This window comes from Salvelinus fontinalis, chromosome 19 (genome assembly GCF_029448725.1).
Source record: "Salvelinus fontinalis isolate EN_2023a chromosome 19, ASM2944872v1, whole genome shotgun sequence".
NCBI classification, from domain to species: Eukaryota; Metazoa; Chordata; class Actinopteri; order Salmoniformes; family Salmonidae; genus Salvelinus; species Salvelinus fontinalis.
Genome location: NC_074683.1, coordinates 51,435,834 through 51,454,820, shown reverse-complemented (window position 1 = coordinate 51,454,820; position 18,987 = coordinate 51,435,834). Strand labels below are relative to the sequence as shown.

The window sequence follows — 18,987 nt, the reverse complement described above, 5'->3', positions numbered from 1 at the left end:
GAGGTGAAACAGGACACATACCCTCCTCGTTGACCACTGGCAGAGCGGAAACTCTCCGTTCTACGAAGATGGCCAGGGCATCATACACCGTGTCCGTCTCCCGGACAGTAGCAATCTTTTTAAACGTTCCAATGTCCACCTCTTCAATTCTCTTCTGGAGGTACCGAGGCTTCGGGATCATGGTGCCCTGGGAGGAAGAATGGAGTCAGAAAAAGTGTCTAAAAACCTGGTTCCAGATCAGTTTGAGATGTCTTGTCAACTCCTATGGTCCTTTGTCACAATGGCCATAGAAATTGGAAAGATATGTCAAAAAACAGATCTGGGATCAGGCTATCAAGTGTCCAGAATCATTACATGTTGTTTATCAGATAGGCGAATGTGAAAGTGGTTCTCACAAAGATATGTAGGAACTTGAGGATACGTTTGTGGGTGAGGATGTGCAGGACGTTGCCGGACTCTGGGTCGATCACAGGCAGCCGATGAATCTTATACTTCAGCAGAGAGTAGATGGCATCAAAAAGGCTGTAGAAAACAAGAGACGGGTTGTCACGACAACGGCTTAGGAGTAGGGGCCAAGACAGCACAAACAGATGTGGGACCAGGGCAAGAGAAGGTAAGGCCGCAAGAGGCACTGCTAGTTACCTGGAGTCAGGTGTGATACTGATCAGAGTATGGTTGGAGTACTTCAGAAATTCCTCTGGAGCACGAAGCAGGAGGAAACACAGAGAATGTAAGACTTTAATCAATCAAATGTATTTCATAAAGCCTTTTTTACATTACAGCAATTGTTTCAAAGTGCTTTTATGGATACATAGACTAAAACCCCAATGGGGATTACATTGTGCCATCTATTTCTAGGTAGCTACAGGTGGTCTCCAGTCACCTCTACAGGTGGTCTCCAGTCACCTCTACAGGTGGTCTCCAGTCACCTCTACAGGTGGTCTCCAGTCACCTCTACAGGTGGTCTCCAGTCACCTCTACAGGTGGTCTCCAGTCACCTCTACAGGTGGTCTCCAGTCACCTCTACAGGTGGTCTCCAGTCACCTCTACAGGTGGTCTCCAGTCACCTCTACTAGTCTCCAGTCACCTCTACTAGTCTCCAGTCACCTCTACTAGTCTCCAGTCACCTCTACTGGTCTCCAGTCACCTCTACTGGTCTCCAGTCACCTCTACTGGTCTCCAGTCACCTCTACTGGTCTCCAGTCACCTCTACTGGTCTCCAGTCACCTCTACTGGTCTCCAGTCACCTCTACTGGTCTCCAGTCACCTCTACTGGTCTCCAGTCACCTCTACTGGTCTCCAGTCACCTCTACTGGTCTCCAGTCACCTCTACTGGTCTCCAGTCACCTCTACTGGTCTCCAGTCACCTCTACTGGTCTCCAGTCACCTCTACTGGTCTCCAGTCACCTCTACTGGTCTCCAGTCACCTCTACTGGTCTCCAGTCACCTCTACTGGTCTCCAGTCACCTCTACTGGTCTCCAGTCACCTCTACTGGTCCCCAGTCACCTCTACTGGTCCCCAGTCACCTCTACTGGTCCCCAGTCACCTCTACTGGTCCCCAGTCACCTCTACTGGTCCCCAGTCACCTCTACTGGTCCCCAGTCACCTCTACTGGTCCCCAGTCACCTCTACTGGTCCCCAGTCACCTCTACTGGTCCCCAGTCACCTCTACTGGTCCCCAGTCACCTCTACTGGTCCCCAGTCACCTCTACTGGTCCCCAGTCACCTCTACTGGTCCCCAGTCACCTCTACTGGTCCCCAGTCAACTCTACTGGTCCCCAGTCAACTCTACTGGTCCCCAGTCAACTCTACTGGTCCCCAGTCAACTCTACTGGTCCCCAGTCAACTCTACTGGTCCCCAGTCAACTCTACTGGTCCCCAGTCAACTCTACTGGTCCCCAGTCAACTCTACTGGTCCCCAGTCAACTCTACTGGTCCCCAGTCAACTCTACTGGTCCCCAGTCAACTCTACTGGTCCCCAGTCAACTCTACTGGTCCCCAGTCAACTCTACTGGTCCCCAGTCAACTCTACTGGTCCCCAGTCAACTCTACTGGTCCCCAGTCAACTCTACTGGTCCCCAGTCAACTCTACTGGTCCCCAGTCACCTCTACTGGTCCCCAGTCACCTCTACTGGTCCCCAGTCAACTCTACTGGTCCCCAGTCAACTCTACTGGTCCCCAGTCAACTCTACTGGTCCCCAGTCAACTCTACTGGTCCCCAGTCACCTCTACTGGTCTCCAGTCACCTCTACTGGTCTCCAGTCACCTCTACTGGTCTCCAGTCACCTCTACTGGTCTCCAGTCACCTCTACTGGTCTCCAGTCACCTCTACTGGTCTCCAGTCACCTCTACTGGTCTCCAGTCACCTCTACTGGTCTCCAGTCACCTCTACTGGTCTCCAGTCACCTCTACTGGTCTCCAGTCACCTCTACTGGTCCCCAGTCACCTCTACTGGTCCCCAGTCACCTCTACTGGTCCCCAGTCACCTCTACTGGTCCCCAGTCACCTCTACTGGTCCCCAGTCACCTCTACTGGTCCCCAGTCACCTCTACTGGTCTCCAGTCACCTCTACTGGTCTACAGTCACCTCTACTGGTCTACAGTCACCTCTACTGGTCTACAGTCACCTCTACTGGTCTACAGTCACCTCTACTGGTCTACAGTCACCTCTACTGGTCTACAGTCACCTCTACTGGTCTACAGTCACCTCTACTGGTCTACAGTCACCTCTACAGGTTTATAGTCACCTCTACAGGTTTATAGTCACCTCTACAGTCTTCTATCTTGTGCTCCTCCAGTTCGTAGATCTCTACCTGGAAGACACAAGGGTACAGCAGGAATCTCAACCGTGTTCCTGGAGAGAAACCCTCCTGTAGGTTTTAACTCCAACCCTGTTCCTGGAGAGATACCCTCCTGTAGGTTTTAACCCCAACCCTGTTCCTGGAGAGAGACCCTCCTGTAGGTTTTAACTCCAACCGTGTTCCTGGAGAGAAACCCTCCTGTAGGTTTTAACTCCAGCCCTGTTCCTGGAGAGATACCCTCCTGTAGGTTTTAACCCCAACCCTGTTCCTGGAGAGAGACCCTCCTGTAGGTTTTAACTCCAGCCCTGTTCCTGGAGAGAAACCCTCCTGTAGGTTTTAACTCCAGCCCTGTTCCTGGAGAGATACCCTCCTGTAGGTTTTAACCCCAACCCTGTTCCTGGAGAGAGACCCTCCTGTAGGTTTTAACTCCAACCCTGTTCCTACAGGAAGGTCTCTCTCCAGGAACAGGGTTGGGGTGAAAACCTCCAGGAGGGTATATCTCCAGGAACAGGGTTGGAGTTAAAACCTCCAGGAGGGTTTCTCTCCAGGAACAGGGTTAGAGTAAAAACCTACAGGAGGGTATCTCCAGGAACAGGGTTGGGGTGAAAACCTACAGGAGGGTCTCTCTCCAGGAACAGGGTTGGAGTTAAAACCTACAGGAGGGTATCTCTCCAGGAACACGGTTAGAGAGCCCTGGTATATCGTGTGAGACACACATATATACCATACAGCACAGCGGTATAACTGTGTGAGACTAGTGTATAGTGAGACATTAGCAGGGTCCTATATAACCATTCTTCTACCTCTGTGCTCCTGCATTATGACGAGCTTCCTGCTCTGTGCTCCAGCTCCAGGAATCTGGATGCCAGGTCCAACAACAACAGATCACTCACCAGAGGAGATTGCCAATACCGGTGGAGAATGTTGATGAAGTCGGTGATGGTCAGCATGCCTGGAAGAATACAGGGAAAGAACGGAGCTTTAAATGGGACTAAACTATGTTACAGACAGACAGACAGACAGACAGACAGGCAGACAGGCAGGCAGGACAGACAGACAGGCAGGACAGACAGACAGACAGGCAGACAGGCAGAGTCAGGCACAGACAGGCACAGGCAGGCAGACAGACAAGACAGACAAGACAGACAGACAGACAGGCAGACAGGCAGACAGGCAGACAGGCAGACAGGCAGACAGGCACAGACAGGCAGGCACAGACAGGCAGGCAGACAGACAAGACAGACAAGACAGACAAGACAGACACAGACAAGACAGACAAGACAGGCAGACAGGCAAGGCAGGCAGGCAGGCACAGACAGGCAGGCAAGACAGACAGGCAGACAGGCAGACAGGCAGACAGACAAGACAGACAAGACAGGCAGACAGACAGGCAGACAGACAGACAGGCCTGGTGACATTCTCAGTGATGTAGTTGTGTATAAATAACCACAGAAAGGGTGCAGGGGATTATATGTCCCAGACGACACCCTATTCCCTAATAGTACACTACTTTAGACCAGAGCCCTATTCCCTATATAGTACACTACTTTAGACCAGAGCCCTATTCCCTATATAGTGCACTAATTTAGACCAGAGCCCTATTCCCTACATAGTACACTACTATAGACCAGAGCCCTATTCCCTATATAGTACACTACTTTAGACCAGAGCCCTATTCCCTACATAGTACACTACTTTAGACCAGAGCCATATTCCCTACATAGTACACTACTTTAGACCAGAGCCCTATTCCCTATATAGTACACTACTTTAGACCAGAGCCCTATTCCCTACATAGTACACTACTTTAGACCAGAGCCCTATTCCCTACATAGAACACTTCTTTGACAAGGGAACGGGGTGCCGTTTGGGTTGCAGATTGCAGTCCCACTAGACACTGGAGCTCAGCTACTATAGTTAGAACTCTGGCACCAAATTCTGCAGAGGGGATGGACCTGGCTCGAAACCCAGAAAACAGCCCACGGGGCTAAGGTCCAAATGGAATCCTATTCCCTATATAGTGTGTAGGACCCTGGTCGAAAGTAGTGCACTACATAGGGACTACGGCGTCCTTTTTTTTGGGACGCAGCCCTAACCCAGAAACCAGACCAGCCGGGTGGGAAGGGTGGAACGGACCCCGGCCCACTTTCCTTTCAAAGGTTTCTTGAAAGGACACCCACCAAGCGACCCAGCATGGTGCCAGCATTGGTCTAGCTAATTGATGATCTGCATTTAATCATATCAACACCCCTGTTTATAACCCTCCCAGAGACAAGGAGGGATGTGTTAGTAGCCTCATAAGGGATTTATATATATAGTTTTTTAAATTATCCACAGGAAACACAAACGTGAATACAGAGAAACGTGTAACCAAAAGCCCAGAAAATGGTCGCACACATACACAGCAGTAACTTACACATTTCAAATCATCCGTCACTTAGTTTATGGTTCACCGACCTACGGTCTAATTTCAGGGACCCCAACCTCTGAACTCAGAGTGGCGCCTAGCTGATCCCCCCCCCCCCCCCCCCCCAAGAAGGGTTGTTGGGGTTTGAGAGGAATGCTGCGTTGATATTACTGGGTGTCTGTAATCGGAGTCTAAGCTCATAGCTGACCCATTGGACTTTAAAGGTTAGACGGCAGATTGGGAAATGCTCAGGTTCCAGGTGACCTTACCTACAAAACACTGCAGCTTGTTATCCCACAGTGGCGCCGCTCGGACGCCGTTCGCCACCAGAGCAAAGAAAGCTTTCTTTACCTGAAAAACACAAAAACAACAACAACAAAAAACACAGTAACTCTGATACACTGGTTGTGTTGGGTGTCTGGTCGCTCATTACTATGTTGCAAAGACATTTCAGAGCTTCCCATTTAAGACAAAAAAAATATAAATGTTTTATGACCTATTAAATAAACAATATCTGCCATTTAGCAGACAATTCTATCTAAAGTAACTCACAGACATACATGTTCATGCGGGTGGTGACCTCTGGGAATCAAACCTCACAGCTTGAACGTACCTGCAAGGTGGTGTCGAAGATGACCAGTTTGGAGCTGGTTGGAATGGCGTCGTAGCAGCAGTGGTTCATCATGAACTTGGTGTAGACGTCGGCGTCTGGGGCCGAGGCTGAGGCTGCGGAGAGGAACAGGGTGGGGGGGGGAGCACCCTGCTACAGGTCCGTCAAGTGTCCTGACACAGGGGGCTTCTCTAACCTCAACCCAGATAAAACCTTAAACCCTCTCCCCATGGATTTGATCCATTCCAGAGCCAGCATGTCCACTAATCGTTAAGCTCTCGGTTATGTTAATCAGGTGTGGTAGTGCAGGGTTAGAACAAAGCAAAACTGTGAAACCTTGGTGGGTCCCAGAGAAGAGGTTTCAGAACCACTGTCCTAACACACTCTCAGAGAAGCTTTTTCACACTACCGAGCCAAACCGAACCAGGCCAAGCCAAGGTGTACTGAACTGGCCTGGTTGGTTTTACACATCCACCGTAGCAGCTGGAACCGTGCTGGAAAAGGACAGTGTGAAATATGAGTGGAGTCAGGACAGGTTGGTTCTGTCAGCACGGTAGAGCCGGGACAGGTTGGTTCTGTCAGCACGGTAGAGCCGGGACAGGTTGGTTCTGTCAGCACGGTAGAGCCAGGACAGGTTGGTTCTGTCAGCACGGTAGAGCCGGGACAGGTTGGTTCTGTCAGCGCGGTAGAGCCGGGACAGGTTGGTTCTGTCAGCACGGTAGAGCCAGGACAGGTTGGTTCTGTCAGCACGGTAGAGCCGGGACAGGTTGGTTCTGTCAGCACGGTAGAGTCAGGACAGGTTGGTTCTGTCGGCTCGGTAGAGCCGGGACAGATTGGTCCGTTTCGGCTCGGTAGAGTCAGGACAGGTTGGTTCGTTTTGGCACGGTAGAGCCGGGACAGGTTGGTTCTGTCGGCACGGTAGAGTCGGGACAGGTTGGTTCGTTTTGGCACGGTAGAGTCGGGACAGGTTGGTTCTGTCGGCACGGTAGAGCCGGGACAGGTTGGTTCTGTCGGCACGGTAGAGTCAGGACAGGTTGGTTCTGTCAGCACGGTAGAGCCAGGACAGGTTGGTTCTGTCAGCACGGTAGAGCCAGGACAGATTGGTTCTGTCAGCACGGTAGAGCCGGGACAGGTTGGTTCTGTCAGCACGGTAGAGCGAGGACAGGTTGGTTCTGTCAGCACGGTAGAGCCAGGACAGGTTGGTTCTGTCAGCACGGTAGAGCCGGGACAGGTTGGTTCTGTCAGCACGGTAGAGCCAGGACAGGTTGGTTCTGTCAGCACGGTAGAGCCGGGACAGGTTGGTTCTGTCAGCACGGTAGAGCCAGGACAGATTGGTCCGTTTCGGCTCGGTAGAGCCGGGACAGGTTGGTTCTGTCGGCACGGTAGAGCCAGGACAGGTTGGTTCTGTCAGCACGGTAGAGCCAGGACAGGTTGGTTCTGTCAGCACGGTAGAGCCAGGACAGGTTGGTTCTGTCAGCACGGTAGAGCCGGGACAGGTTGGTTCTGTCAGCACGGTAGAGTCGGGACAGGTTGGTTCTGTCAGCACGGTAGAGCCAGGACAGGTTGGTTCTGTCAGCACGGTAGAGCCAGGACAGGTTGGTTCTGTCGGCACGGTAGAGCCGGGACAGGTTGGTTCTGTCGGCACGGTAGAGCCAGGACAGGTTGGTTCTGTCGGCACGGTAGAGCCAGGACAGGTTGGTTCTGTCGGCACGGTAGAGCCAGGACAGGTTGGTTCTGTCGGCACGGTAGAGCCAGGACAGGTTGGTTCTGTCAGCACGGTAGAGCCAGGACAGGTTGGTTCTGTCAGCACGGTAGAGCCGGGACAAGTTGGTTCTGTCAGCACGGTAGAGCCGGGACAGGTTGGTTCGTTTCGGCTCGGTAGAGCCAGGACAGGTTGGTTCTGTCAGCACGGTAGAGCCGGGACAGGTTGGTTCTGTCAGCACGGTAGAGCCGGGACAGGTTGGTTCTGTCGGCACGGTAGAGTCAGGACAGGTTGGTTCTGTCGGCACGGTAGAGCCGGGACAGGTTGGTTCTGTCGGCACGGTAGAGTCAGGACAGGTTGGTTCTGTCAGCACGGTAGAGTCAGGACAGGTTGGTTCTGTCAGCACGGTAGAGCCGGGACAGGTTGGTTCTGTCAGCACGGTAGAGCCGGGACAGGTTGGTTCTGTCGGCACGGTAGAGTCAGGACAGGTTGGTTCTGTCGGCACGGTAGAGCCAGGACAGGTTGGTTCTGTCGGCACGGTAGAGCCAGGACAGGTTGGTTCTGTCAGCACGGTAGAGTCAGGACAGGTTGGTTCGTTTCGGCTCGGTAGAGTCAGGACAGGTTGGTTCTGTCAGCGCGGTAGAGCCAGGACAGGTTGGTTCTGTCAGCACGGTAGAGCCGGGACAGGTTGGTTCTGTCGGCACGGTAGAGCCGGGACAGGTTGGTTCTGTCAGCACGGTAGAGCCAGGACAGGTTGGTTCTGTCAGCACGGTAGAGCCAGGACAGATTGGTCCGTTTCGGCTCGGTAGAGCCGGGACAGGTTGGTTCTGTCAGCACGGTAGAGTCAGGACAGATTGGTTCTGTCAGGACGGTATAGCCGGGACAGATTGGTTCGTTTCGGCTCGGTAGAGTCAGGACAGGTTGGTTCTGTCGGCACGGTAGAGCCGGGACAGGTTGGTTCTGTCAGCACGGTAGAGCCAGGACAGGTTGGTTCTGTCAGCACGGTAGAGCCGGGACAGGTTGGTTCTGTCAGCACGGTAGAGCCAGGACAGATTGGTTCGTTTCGGCTCGGTAGAGTCAGGACAGATTGGTTCGTTTCGGCTCGGTAGAGTCAGGACAGATTGGTTCTGTCAGGACGGTATAGCCGGGACAGATTGGTTCTGTCGGCACGGTAGAGCCAGGACAGGTTGGTTCTGTCGGCACGGTAGAGCCGGGACAGGTTGGTTCTGTCAGCACGGTAGAGCCAGGACAGGTTGGTTCTGTCAGCACGGTAGAGCCGGGACAGGTTGGTTCTGTCAGCACGGTAGAGCCGGGACAGGTTGGTTCTGTCAGCACGGTAGAGCCGGGACAGGTTGGTTCTGTCAGCACGGTAGAGCCGGGACAGGTTGGTTCTGTCAGCACGGTAGAGCCGGGACAGGTTGGTTCTGTCAGCACGGTAGAGCCAGGACAGGTTGGTTCTGTCAGCACGGTAGAGCCAGGACAGGTTGGTTCTGTCGGCACGGTAGAGCCGGGACAGGTTGGTTCTGTCGGCACGGTAGAGCCAGGACAGGTTGGTTCTGTCGGCTCGGTAGAGCCAGGACAGGTTGGTTCTGTCGGCACGGTAGAGCCAGGACAGGTTGGTTCTGTCGGCACGGTAGAGCCAGGACAGGTTGGTTCTGTCGGCACGGTAGAGCCAGGACAGGTTGGTTCTGTCAGCACGGTAGAGCCAGGACAGGTTGGTTCTGTCAGCACGGTAGAGCCGGGACAAGTTGGTTCTGTCGGCACGGTAGAGCTGGGACAGGTTGGTTCGTTTCGGCTCGGTAGAGCCAGGACAGGTTGGTTCTGTCAGCACGGTAGAGCTGGGACAGGTTGGTTCTGTCAGCACGGTAGAGCCGGGACAGGTTGGTTCTGTCGGCACGGTAGAGTCAGGACAGGTTGGTTCTGTCGGCACGGTAGAGCCGGGACAGGTTGGTTCTGTCGGCACGGTAGAGTCAGGACAGGTTGGTTCTGTCAGCACGGTAGAGCCAGGACAGGTTGGTTCTGTCAGCACGGTAGAGCCGGGACAAGTTGGTTCTGTCGGCACGGTAGAGCTGGGACAGGTTGGTTCGTTTCGGCTCGGTAGAGCCAGGACAGGTTGGTTCTGTCAGCACGGTAGAGCCGGGACAGGTTGGTTCTGTCGGCACGGTAGAGCCGGGACAGGTTGGTTCTGTCGGCACGGTAGAGTCAGGACAGGTTGGTTCTGTCGGCACGGTAGAGCCGGGACAGGTTGGTTCTGTCGGCACGGTAGAGTCAGGACAGGTTGGTTCTGTCAGCACGGTAGAGTCAGGACAGGTTGGTTCTGTCAGCACGGTAGAGCCGGGACAGGTTGGTTCTGTCAGCACGGTAGAGCCGGGACAGGTTGGTTCTGTCGGCACGGTAGAGTCAGGACAGGTTGGTTCTGTCGGCACGGTAGAGCCAGGACAGGTTGGTTCTGTCGGCACGGTAGAGCCAGGACAGGTTGGTTCTGTCAGCACGGTAGAGTCAGGACAGGTTGGTTCGTTTCGGCTCGGTAGAGTCAGGACAGGTTGGTTCGTTTCGGCTCGGTAGAGCCGGGACAGGTTGGTTCGTTTCGGCACGGTAGAGCCGGGACAGGTTGGTTCTGTCAGCACGGTAGAGCCGGGACAGGTTGGTTCTGTCAGCACGGTAGAGCCAGGACAGGTTGGTTCTGTCAGCACGGTAGAGCCAGGACAGGTTGGTTCGTTTCGGCTCGGTAGAGCCAGGACAGGTTGGTTCTGTCAGCGCGGTAGAGCCAGGACAGGTTGGTTCTGTCAGCACGGTAGAGCCGGGACAGGTTGGTTCTGTCGGCACGGTAGAGCCGGGACAGGTTGGTTCTGTCAGCACGGTAGAGCCAGGACAGGTTGGTTCTGTCAGCACGGTAGAGCCAGGACAGATTGGTCCGTTTCGGCTCGGTAGAGCCGGGACAGGTTGGTTCTGTCAGCACGGTAGAGTCAGGACAGATTGGTTCTGTCAGGACGGTATAGCCGGGACAGATTGGTTCGTTTCGGCTCGGTAGAGTCAGGACAGATTGGTTCGTTTCGGCTCGGTAGAGTCAGGACAGATTGGTTCGTTTCGGCTCGGTAGAGTCAGGACAGATTGGTTCTGTCAGGACGGTATAGCCGGGACAGATTGGTTCGTTTCGGCTCGGTAGAGTCAGGACAGATTGGTTCTGTCAGGACGGTATAGCCGGGACAGATTGGTTCGTTTCGGCTCGGTAGAGTCAGGACAGATTGGTTCGTTTCGGCACGGTAGAGCCGGGACAGGTTGGTTCGTTTCGGCTCGGTAGAGTCAGGACAGATTGGTCCGTTTCGGCTCGGTAGAGTCAGGACAGATTGGTCCGTTTCGGCTCGGTAGTGTGAAAAGATCAGTCTGGTATAGCAGTAATACAACAGTATGGTTACAACAGCACACACACTAAACACATGAGAGTTACCTATCTCCTTCATAGTCAGGCCATCCAGGAAGGGGACCTGCACAAAGACAGAAGATTCTTTAATTACTTGTTCTGCTTGTCTGTGTGACTTTCATGTCATTTCTGGGTTGAAGATGCATATCTGATAGGCACAGAATATCTCACAGAATAGAGAGTAGATCTCACAGAGTAGAACTCACAGAGTAGAACTCACAGAGTAGAACTCACAGAGTAGATCTCACAGAGTAGAACTCACAGAGTAGAACTCACAGAGTAGAACTCACAGAGTAGAACTCACAGAGTAGAACTCACAGAGTAGAACTCACAGAGTAAATCTCACAGAGTAAATCTCACAGAGTAAATCTCACAGTAGATCTCAGAGAGTAGATCTCAGAGAGTAGATCTCACAGAGTAGAACCCACAGAGTAGATCTCACAGAGTAGATCTCACAGAGTAGATCTCACAGAGTAGATCTCACAGAGTAGATCTCACAGAGTAGATCTCACAGTAGATCTCACAGAGTAGATCTCACAGAGTAGATCTCACAGAGTAGATCTCACAGTAGATCTCACAGAGTAGATCTCACAGAGTAGATCTCACAGAGTAGATCTCACAGAATAGATCTCACAGAATAGAACTCACAGAGTAGAACTCACAGAGTAGAACTCACAGAGTAGATCTCACAGAGTAGATCTCACAGAATAGATCTCACAGAGTAGATCTCACAGAGTAGAACTCACAGAGTAGAACTCACAGAGTAGAACTCACAGAGTAGAACTCACAGACATTACCCAATCATTAAAAAATAGATACACGGGTTTTAAGTAAGAAGCAACATAACAGCGCCTTATTTAAAAAGATGTGCAATACTTGGCATGATATGTACCAGAGGCCAACTCATACGGTGTGTTGTAAGGACAGGCATTGTGTTCAGTTCAACCGTAAAGTAGTCGGGTGTGAGGTTTGCCACACTGGGCCAGGAAGCTAAATACAAAACAAGAGCTTGTTAACACTGTCAACAAGAATGCCTTGACACATATCAAGCAGGGACTGAGAGCGACAAACTAAAGGAATGTCTTGGGGTAGGACTACACAGGGCCTTAGCTAACAGCTAACAGCTAAGACATTTAGAAGCTGTTCCAGTTCTCTGAACTAAGTTAATGTTAGTTAATGTTGTTCTCATTTCAACCTCATCGAACTACATTTTCATATAAACCTTGAGCTTCTTCTGCTCTGAGGCAAGCCAATGTCTCGATGAACAGGGTGAGAGAAGTATTTTGGCTTCGCAGCTCAGCAATTCTCTGGAGACTGGGATTTGTGACGCTTGGCACTTCCACACTTGAGGTTACAAGATGTAGGCTACGGTATCAACGTTGATAAGACGTCACAACGCGCTAACGGCTCAACGATGAGAAGTATACCCATTTACAACAGTCTACTGTACCAGTGTCGTCTAGAACTCTAGCAGACCTAGACTCTCACAGTGAAGCAGTCTTCAGTTCCTAACCATCCATGTATGCGTGCAGCAGTCAACACACTCAAAACCCCCTAAAAAAAAAAAAAAACATGCTTCGGGAAGCAGGTGAGAATGTTCTGCTTCATTGCCTTACCTCACGGGAAGGCTCCATGGCTCTGACGCTGGAGAGAGGCTGGGCTGGATAGAGGGAGAGGAGTGGACGGAGCAGGCTGAGAGAGAGAGAGACGGGTTTTACTGGGGCTGCTCTGTCACCTCCTGAGCATGCTCCAACTGTGCTCCAGTCCCTGGGAGCAGCGGGGGACTAAATTGGGAGCGAGGGAGCGGACTGTTGCATGAGGGGGACTAGTCTGTCAGAGGGAAAGGGGGTGGGGGGGGGGGGGAGATAACAGATGTGTGTGTGTGTGTGTGTGTGTGTGTGTGTGTGTGTGTGTGTGTGTGTGTATGTGTATGTGTATGTGTATGTGTATGTGTATGTGTGTGTGTGTGTGTGTGTGTGTGTGTGTGTATGTGTATGTGTGTGTGTGTGAATGTGTATGTGTGTGTGTGTGTGTAGCACAGCAAGAAAAAGGGCCAGAAAGGCTACAGGTTTGGCAGCAGGCAAGAAGCAGCAGTGACTCAGCTTTAGATAGGTGCTGACAGAGACAGGCAAGGAGCAGCAGTGACTCAGCTATAAATAGGTGCTGCCAGAGACAGGCAAGAAGCAGCAGTGACTCAGCTTTAGATAGGTGCTGACAGAGACAGGCAAGGAGCAGCAGTGACTCAGCTATAAATAGGTGCTGCCAGAGACAGGCAAGGAGCAGCAGTGACTCAGCTATAAATAGGTGCTGCCAGAGACAGGCAAGGAGCAGCAGTGACTCAGCTTTAGATAGGTGCTGACAGAGACAGGCAAGGAGCAGCAGTGACTCAGCTATAAATAGGTGCTGCCAGAGACAGGCAAGAAGCAGCAGTGACTCAGCTATAAATAGGTGCTGCCAGAGACAGGCAAGAAGCAGCAGTGACTCAGCTATAAATAGGTGCTGACAGAGAGAGGCAAGAAGCAGCAGTGACTCAGCTATAAATAGGTGCTGACAGAGACAGGCAAGAAGCAGCAGTGACTCAGCTATAAATAGGTGCTGCCAGAGACAGGCAAGAAGCAGCAGTGACTCAGCTATAAATAGGTGCTGACAGAGAGAGGCAAGAAGCAGCAGTGACTCAGCTATAAATAGGTGCTGACAGAGACAGGCAAGAAGCAGCAGTGACTCAGCTATAAATAGGTGCTGACAGAGACAGGCAAGAAGCAGCAGTGACTCAGCTATAAATAGGTGCTGACAGAGAGAGGCAAGAAGCAGCAGTGACTCAGCTTTAGATTGCTGCTTCTTGCCTGTCTCTGTCAGCACCTATCTAAAGCTGAGTCACTGCTGCTTCTTGCCTCTCTCTGTCAGCACCTATTTATAGCTGAGTCACTGCTGCTTCTTGCCTGTCTCTGTCAGCACCTATTTATAGCTGAGTCACTGCTGCTTCTTGCCTATCTTCCAGATAGTATTGATGTTCGTTTGGTCTACCTGCATTTCTTAAAAGTGTATTAAACAATTTAGGATTACAGTGTTTTGGCGTCAGTACGTTTTGCTAAAATCCGATTGAAGCTGCTTATACTAAACGTTAACGGACATAACTCTAAATCTGATCGAGACATTTAGAAAGGAGTAGATCAATCAAACAATTTAAAGATGTAAAGTTAAAACACCACAGAAAAATAACACTCAGTAAAATGAAACTGAAAGCTGACAAGTGAAAAAAAAAAGACGATGACTGTGCAACAACTGGTGTCCTCTTCAAGACGTCTTACTCTGCAACTTGTATGGCAGCCTCTCCTGGTGTTAAAAATTTCCCCTGCGCTGCCATGACAGATGACGCTATTTATACCTGCCGTGACCTGACGCTTATGTACCCAGTCCCAAATGGCACCCTATTACCTATGTAGTGGGATAGGGCACTGGTCCAAATTAGTGCACTCTATAGGGATTAGGGTGCAAGTTGAGAGTCATCCCCGCTGTAATATCCCTCTTTCACTCAACAGGACATGGAATGGCGCAACAGAAGCAACTAGACAGGTTGATGTGGCGCTGAAAAAACACTGAATACAAAAAAAAAATGCTTAATAAGTAGGATTATTGAAATACTATATATATATATATATATTTAAACCTTTGACATATTTGAAGGATATAATTGAATAGCACTCAAGGGGCTGCATTTGCACAGACCCACCGGGAAGCCGACTCAACAAAAAGGAGGGGAAACTATCTTTTTAAAAGATGATGCCCGCAGCGTAACCATGACGTTGCACAACGATTGAAGTCAAAAAGCCAATAGTTTTGGTAAAAAGTATTATATTTTTTGAGGCATGAAGTGGGGACAAAACGGTGTGTTTCTCCACGTGCTAATACTTTTCCGTCTACTTATTTGTACTGGGGTTTTTACTGGCATGTTACCACCCACCAGCACGTCAATGTTAAATTCATCAGAAACACCTGCTAAAATTCTTCCTCTTTGCAAGTAGCGACTGAACGGAGCCAAACAGATTCGCGCCGACGCCAACACTTGGTCGCCTGAGCAAATTAAAACGCGGATGTTTTACCACTTTTTCTACCAGAAAATTTACATAATCCATCTGAATAATAATAAAAAAATAAATATATATCTGATCACTTTATAAATGGAATAAATGAGTGGTATGATTCCACTTTGTAACCCTGCTTCCCCGTCGCTCCAAGATGATTGGTTTAGACCACTAAAGCGTTGGTTCATGACGACACAATTCATTGTTTTGATTGGTGCAGCTATAAACCACAACCACAGCTTCTACCCCCAAGCCATAAGACTCCTGAACATCTAATCAAATGGCTACCCAGACTATTTGCATTGCCCCCCCCCCCCTCTCTCTCTTCTACACTGCAGCTACTCTGTTATTATCTATGCATAGTAACTTTAATAACTCTACCTACATGTACATATTACCTCAATTATCTCGACACCGGTGCCCCCGCACATTGACTCAGTACCAGTACCCCCTGTATATAGCCTCCACATTGACTCTGTACCGGTACCCCCTGTATATAGCCTCCACATTGACTCTGTACCAGTACCCCCTGTATATAGCCTCCACATTGACTCTGTACTGGTACCCCCTGTATATAGCCTCCATATTGATTCTGTACCAGTACCCCCTGTATATAGCCTCCACATTGACTCTGTACCGGTACCCCCTGTATATAGCCTCCACATTGACTCTGTACTGTAACACCCTGTAAATAGTCTCCACACTGACTCTGTACCGGTACCCCCTGTATATAGCCTCCACATTGACTCTGTACCGGTACCCCTGTATATAGCCTCCACATTGACTCTGTACCGGTACCCCCTGTATATAGCCTCCACATTGACTCTGTACTGGTACCCCCTGTATATAGCCTCCACATTGACTCTGTACCGTAACACCCTGTATATAGCCTCCACATTGACTCTGTACCGGTACCCCCTGTATATAGCCTCCACATTGACTCTGTACTGGTACCCCCTGTATATAGCCTCCACATTGACTCTGTACCGGTACCCCCTGTATATAGCCTCCACATTGACTCTGTACCGTAACACCCTGTATATAGCCTCCACATTGACTCTGTACCGTAACACCCTGTATATAGCCTCCACATTGACTCTGTACCAGTACCCCCTGTATATAGCCTCCACATTGACTCTGTACCGTAACACCCTGTATATAGCCTCCACATTGACTCTGTCTATCCTATAATGAACAGGCATCCGCCAAAAGACAATTCTACTTTGGTTGTGCTGTTGTTACATTTATATTGGTGTTTTGAGTTCAATGTGGTCAGGGTGTTGTTAAGTTGTGGTTAAGAACAGCCCTTAGCCGTCGTATATTGGTCGTATACACGCTCAGGCCTTATTGATTAATTATACCACAGCATTGTTGAATAGTAGTTTCTGATTGGTTAGAAAGGCATTCTAGAATGGATATTAAAACCAGATAATCTCTTAGATTACTGAACAAAAACGCAATATGGAACAATTTCAAAGAAATAAATGAATTTTAAATAAATTCACCGGGCCCTAATCTATTGATTTCAAATGGACTGGGCAGGGGACGCCCCCCCTCACACTGCTTCTCTCCCCCCCCCCCCCACACCGCTTCTCTCCGTCCCCCCCTCGCAGTAACTCAGCCTGCATGCCCAGGGGCATTCCACACAGCCTTTTCTCAAGCATCCGGGGGTGGGGGGGGGGGGGGGGCGGGGGGGTCAACATTGGCACAGTGTTTCCTCAAAAGCATTGGCCCACTTCCTAGCCAGCACCATGTTGTTTAGTCTTAAAATAGGCATTTAACTATTGCATGGTCATTCCAGAGTGACTAACAGGAAGCAGACGCTCCTATCCAGAGTGACTAACAGGAAGCAGACGCGTCTATCCAGAGTGACTAACAGGAACATTTAGCAGACGCTCCTATCCAGAGTGACTAACAGGAACATTTAGCAGACCCGTCTATCCAGAGTGACTAACAGGAACATTTAGCAGACGCTCCTATCTAGAGTGACTAACAGGAACATTAACAGACGCTCCGATCCAGAGTGACTAACAGGAACATTTAGCAGACGCTCCTATCCAGAGTGACTAACAGGAACATTTAGCAGACGCTCCTATCCAGAGTGACTAACAGGAACATTTAGCAGACGCTCCTATCCAGAGTGACTAACAGGAACATTTAGCAGACCCGTCTATCCAGAGTGACTAACAGGAACATTAACAGACGCTCCGATCCAGAGTGACTAACAGGAACATTTAGCAGACGCTCCTATCCAGAGTGACTAACAGGAACATTTAGCAGACGCTCCTATCCAGAGTGACTAACAGGAACATTTAGCAGACGCTCCTATCCAGAGTGACTAACAGGAACATTTAACAGACGCTCCTATCCAGAGTGACTAACAGGAACATTAACAGACGCTCCGATCCAGAGTGACTAACAGGAACATTTAGCAGACGCTCCGATCCAGAGTGACTAACAGGAACATTTAACAGACGCTCCTATCCAGAGTGACTAACAGGAACATTTAGCAGACCCGTCTATCCAGAGTGACTAACAGGAACATTTAACAGACGCTCCTATCCAGAGTGACTAACAGGAACATTTAGCAGACGCTCCTATCCAGAGTGACTAACAGGAACATTTAACAGACGCTCCTATCCAGAGTGACTAACAGGAACATTTAGCAGACGCTCCTATCCAGAGTGACTAACAGGAACATTTAGCAGACCCGTCTATCCAGAGTGACTAACAGGAACATTTAACAGACCCGTCTATCCAGAGTGACTAACAGGAACATTTAGCAGACCCGTCTATCCAGAGTGACTAACAGGAACATTTAGCAGACCCGTCTATCCAGAGTGACTAACAGGAACATTTAACAGACGCTCCTATCCAGAGTGACTAACAGGAACATTTAGCAGACGCTCCTATCCAGAGTGACTAACAGGAACATTTAGCAGACGCTCCTATCCAGAGTGACTAACAGGAACATTTAGCAGACGCTCCTATCCAGAGTGACTAACAGGAACATTTAACAGACGCTCCTATCCAGAGTGACTAACAGGAACATTTAGCAGACGCTCCGATCCAGAGTGACTAACAGGAACATTTAACAGACGCTCCTATCCAGAGTGACTAACAGGAACATTTAGCAGACGCTCCTATCCAGAGTGACTAACAGGAACATTAACAGACGCTCCGATCCAGAGTGACTAACAGGAACATTTAGCAGACGCTCCGATCCAGAGTGACTAACAGGAACATTTAGCAGACCCGTCTATCCAGAGTGACTAACAGGAACATTTAGCAGACCCGTCTATCCAGAGTGACTAACAGGAACATTTGTTACGTTCCCCAGTTTCTGTGTTCTGTTTTGTATTTTAGTGTGTGTGTTTCAGGAGATGGCTTCCTGAAATACTCCCCAACCAGCTGATTGGTCAACCCCAGGCTAATTGGTGATTGGAGCTGACCCCGCCCCCTCGTCAAGAAGCAGCTGACTCTAATCACCATTGCCACCTGAAGATAAAAGCCAGTGTTCTGCCCAGGAGATTGAGAGAGGAGAGATTTGGAGATCAGAGAGAGAATTGAATATTTTGGAAAGATCGAGAGAAATTGGAGAGAGATGAGATAAGGAGTAGAGATTTGGAGATTGAGAGAGAGAGAAAAATTAGATTGTGATATAGTGTGGGTTGTGTATCAGAAAGTGTGGTATGTACTGCTGTTGTTGGTAGCAGTTTTTCTATGTCCTGTGTTTGTGAAATCGTTAATAATTACTCTGTTTCATTTGTTCCCAGGGGGGGAAGGAGAAGGCACTTTGGGAGTGCTTAGGCAAGAGGCCCGAGGGCATACATATACCCGTAGTATATTTACTGTCTAGGCACACTAGGTAAGACCTGGGCGGACCACCCCCTGTATTTTGGTTAGGGCACCAGACGGTGCTAAGTTAGGTAAGTTAAGTGGGTAGGCAGGTTAGATAGGAGAG

General features: G+C 50.1%; 1 protein-coding gene across 6 annotated transcripts in view; it reads right to left on the bottom strand.

Moving 5' to 3' along the window:
- prkag3b (protein kinase, AMP-activated, gamma 3b non-catalytic subunit) overlaps window positions 1-13,881 on the bottom strand; it is a 28,443-nt gene extending 14,562 nt beyond the window's left edge. For 2 of the 6 annotated variants that reach the window (XR_008753635.1, XM_055871920.1), the window contains exons 1-9: window positions 12,558-13,879; window positions 10,969-11,005; window positions 5,822-5,934; window positions 5,478-5,559; window positions 3,695-3,753; window positions 2,768-2,813; window positions 643-697; window positions 396-522; window positions 22-187 (exon numbers count right to left, since the gene is read on the bottom strand). Coding sequence is in view for 4 of the 6 variants with exons in the window: in XM_055871920.1 (XP_055727895.1) it covers window positions 22-187; window positions 396-522; window positions 643-697; window positions 2,768-2,813; window positions 3,695-3,753; window positions 5,478-5,559; window positions 5,822-5,934; window positions 10,969-11,005; window positions 12,558-12,575 (703 nt within the window). In the remaining 2 variants the exon portion in view is untranslated. Of the gene's footprint in view, window positions 1-21; window positions 188-395; window positions 523-642; window positions 698-2,767; window positions 2,814-3,694; window positions 3,754-5,477; window positions 5,560-5,821; window positions 5,969-10,968; window positions 11,006-12,557 lie in introns of all 6 variants that reach the window. The other 4 variants (XR_008753636.1, XM_055871921.1, XM_055871918.1 and 1 more) reach the window with 4 other exon arrangements.
- Window positions 13,882-18,987: the final 5,106 nt, after the last annotated feature.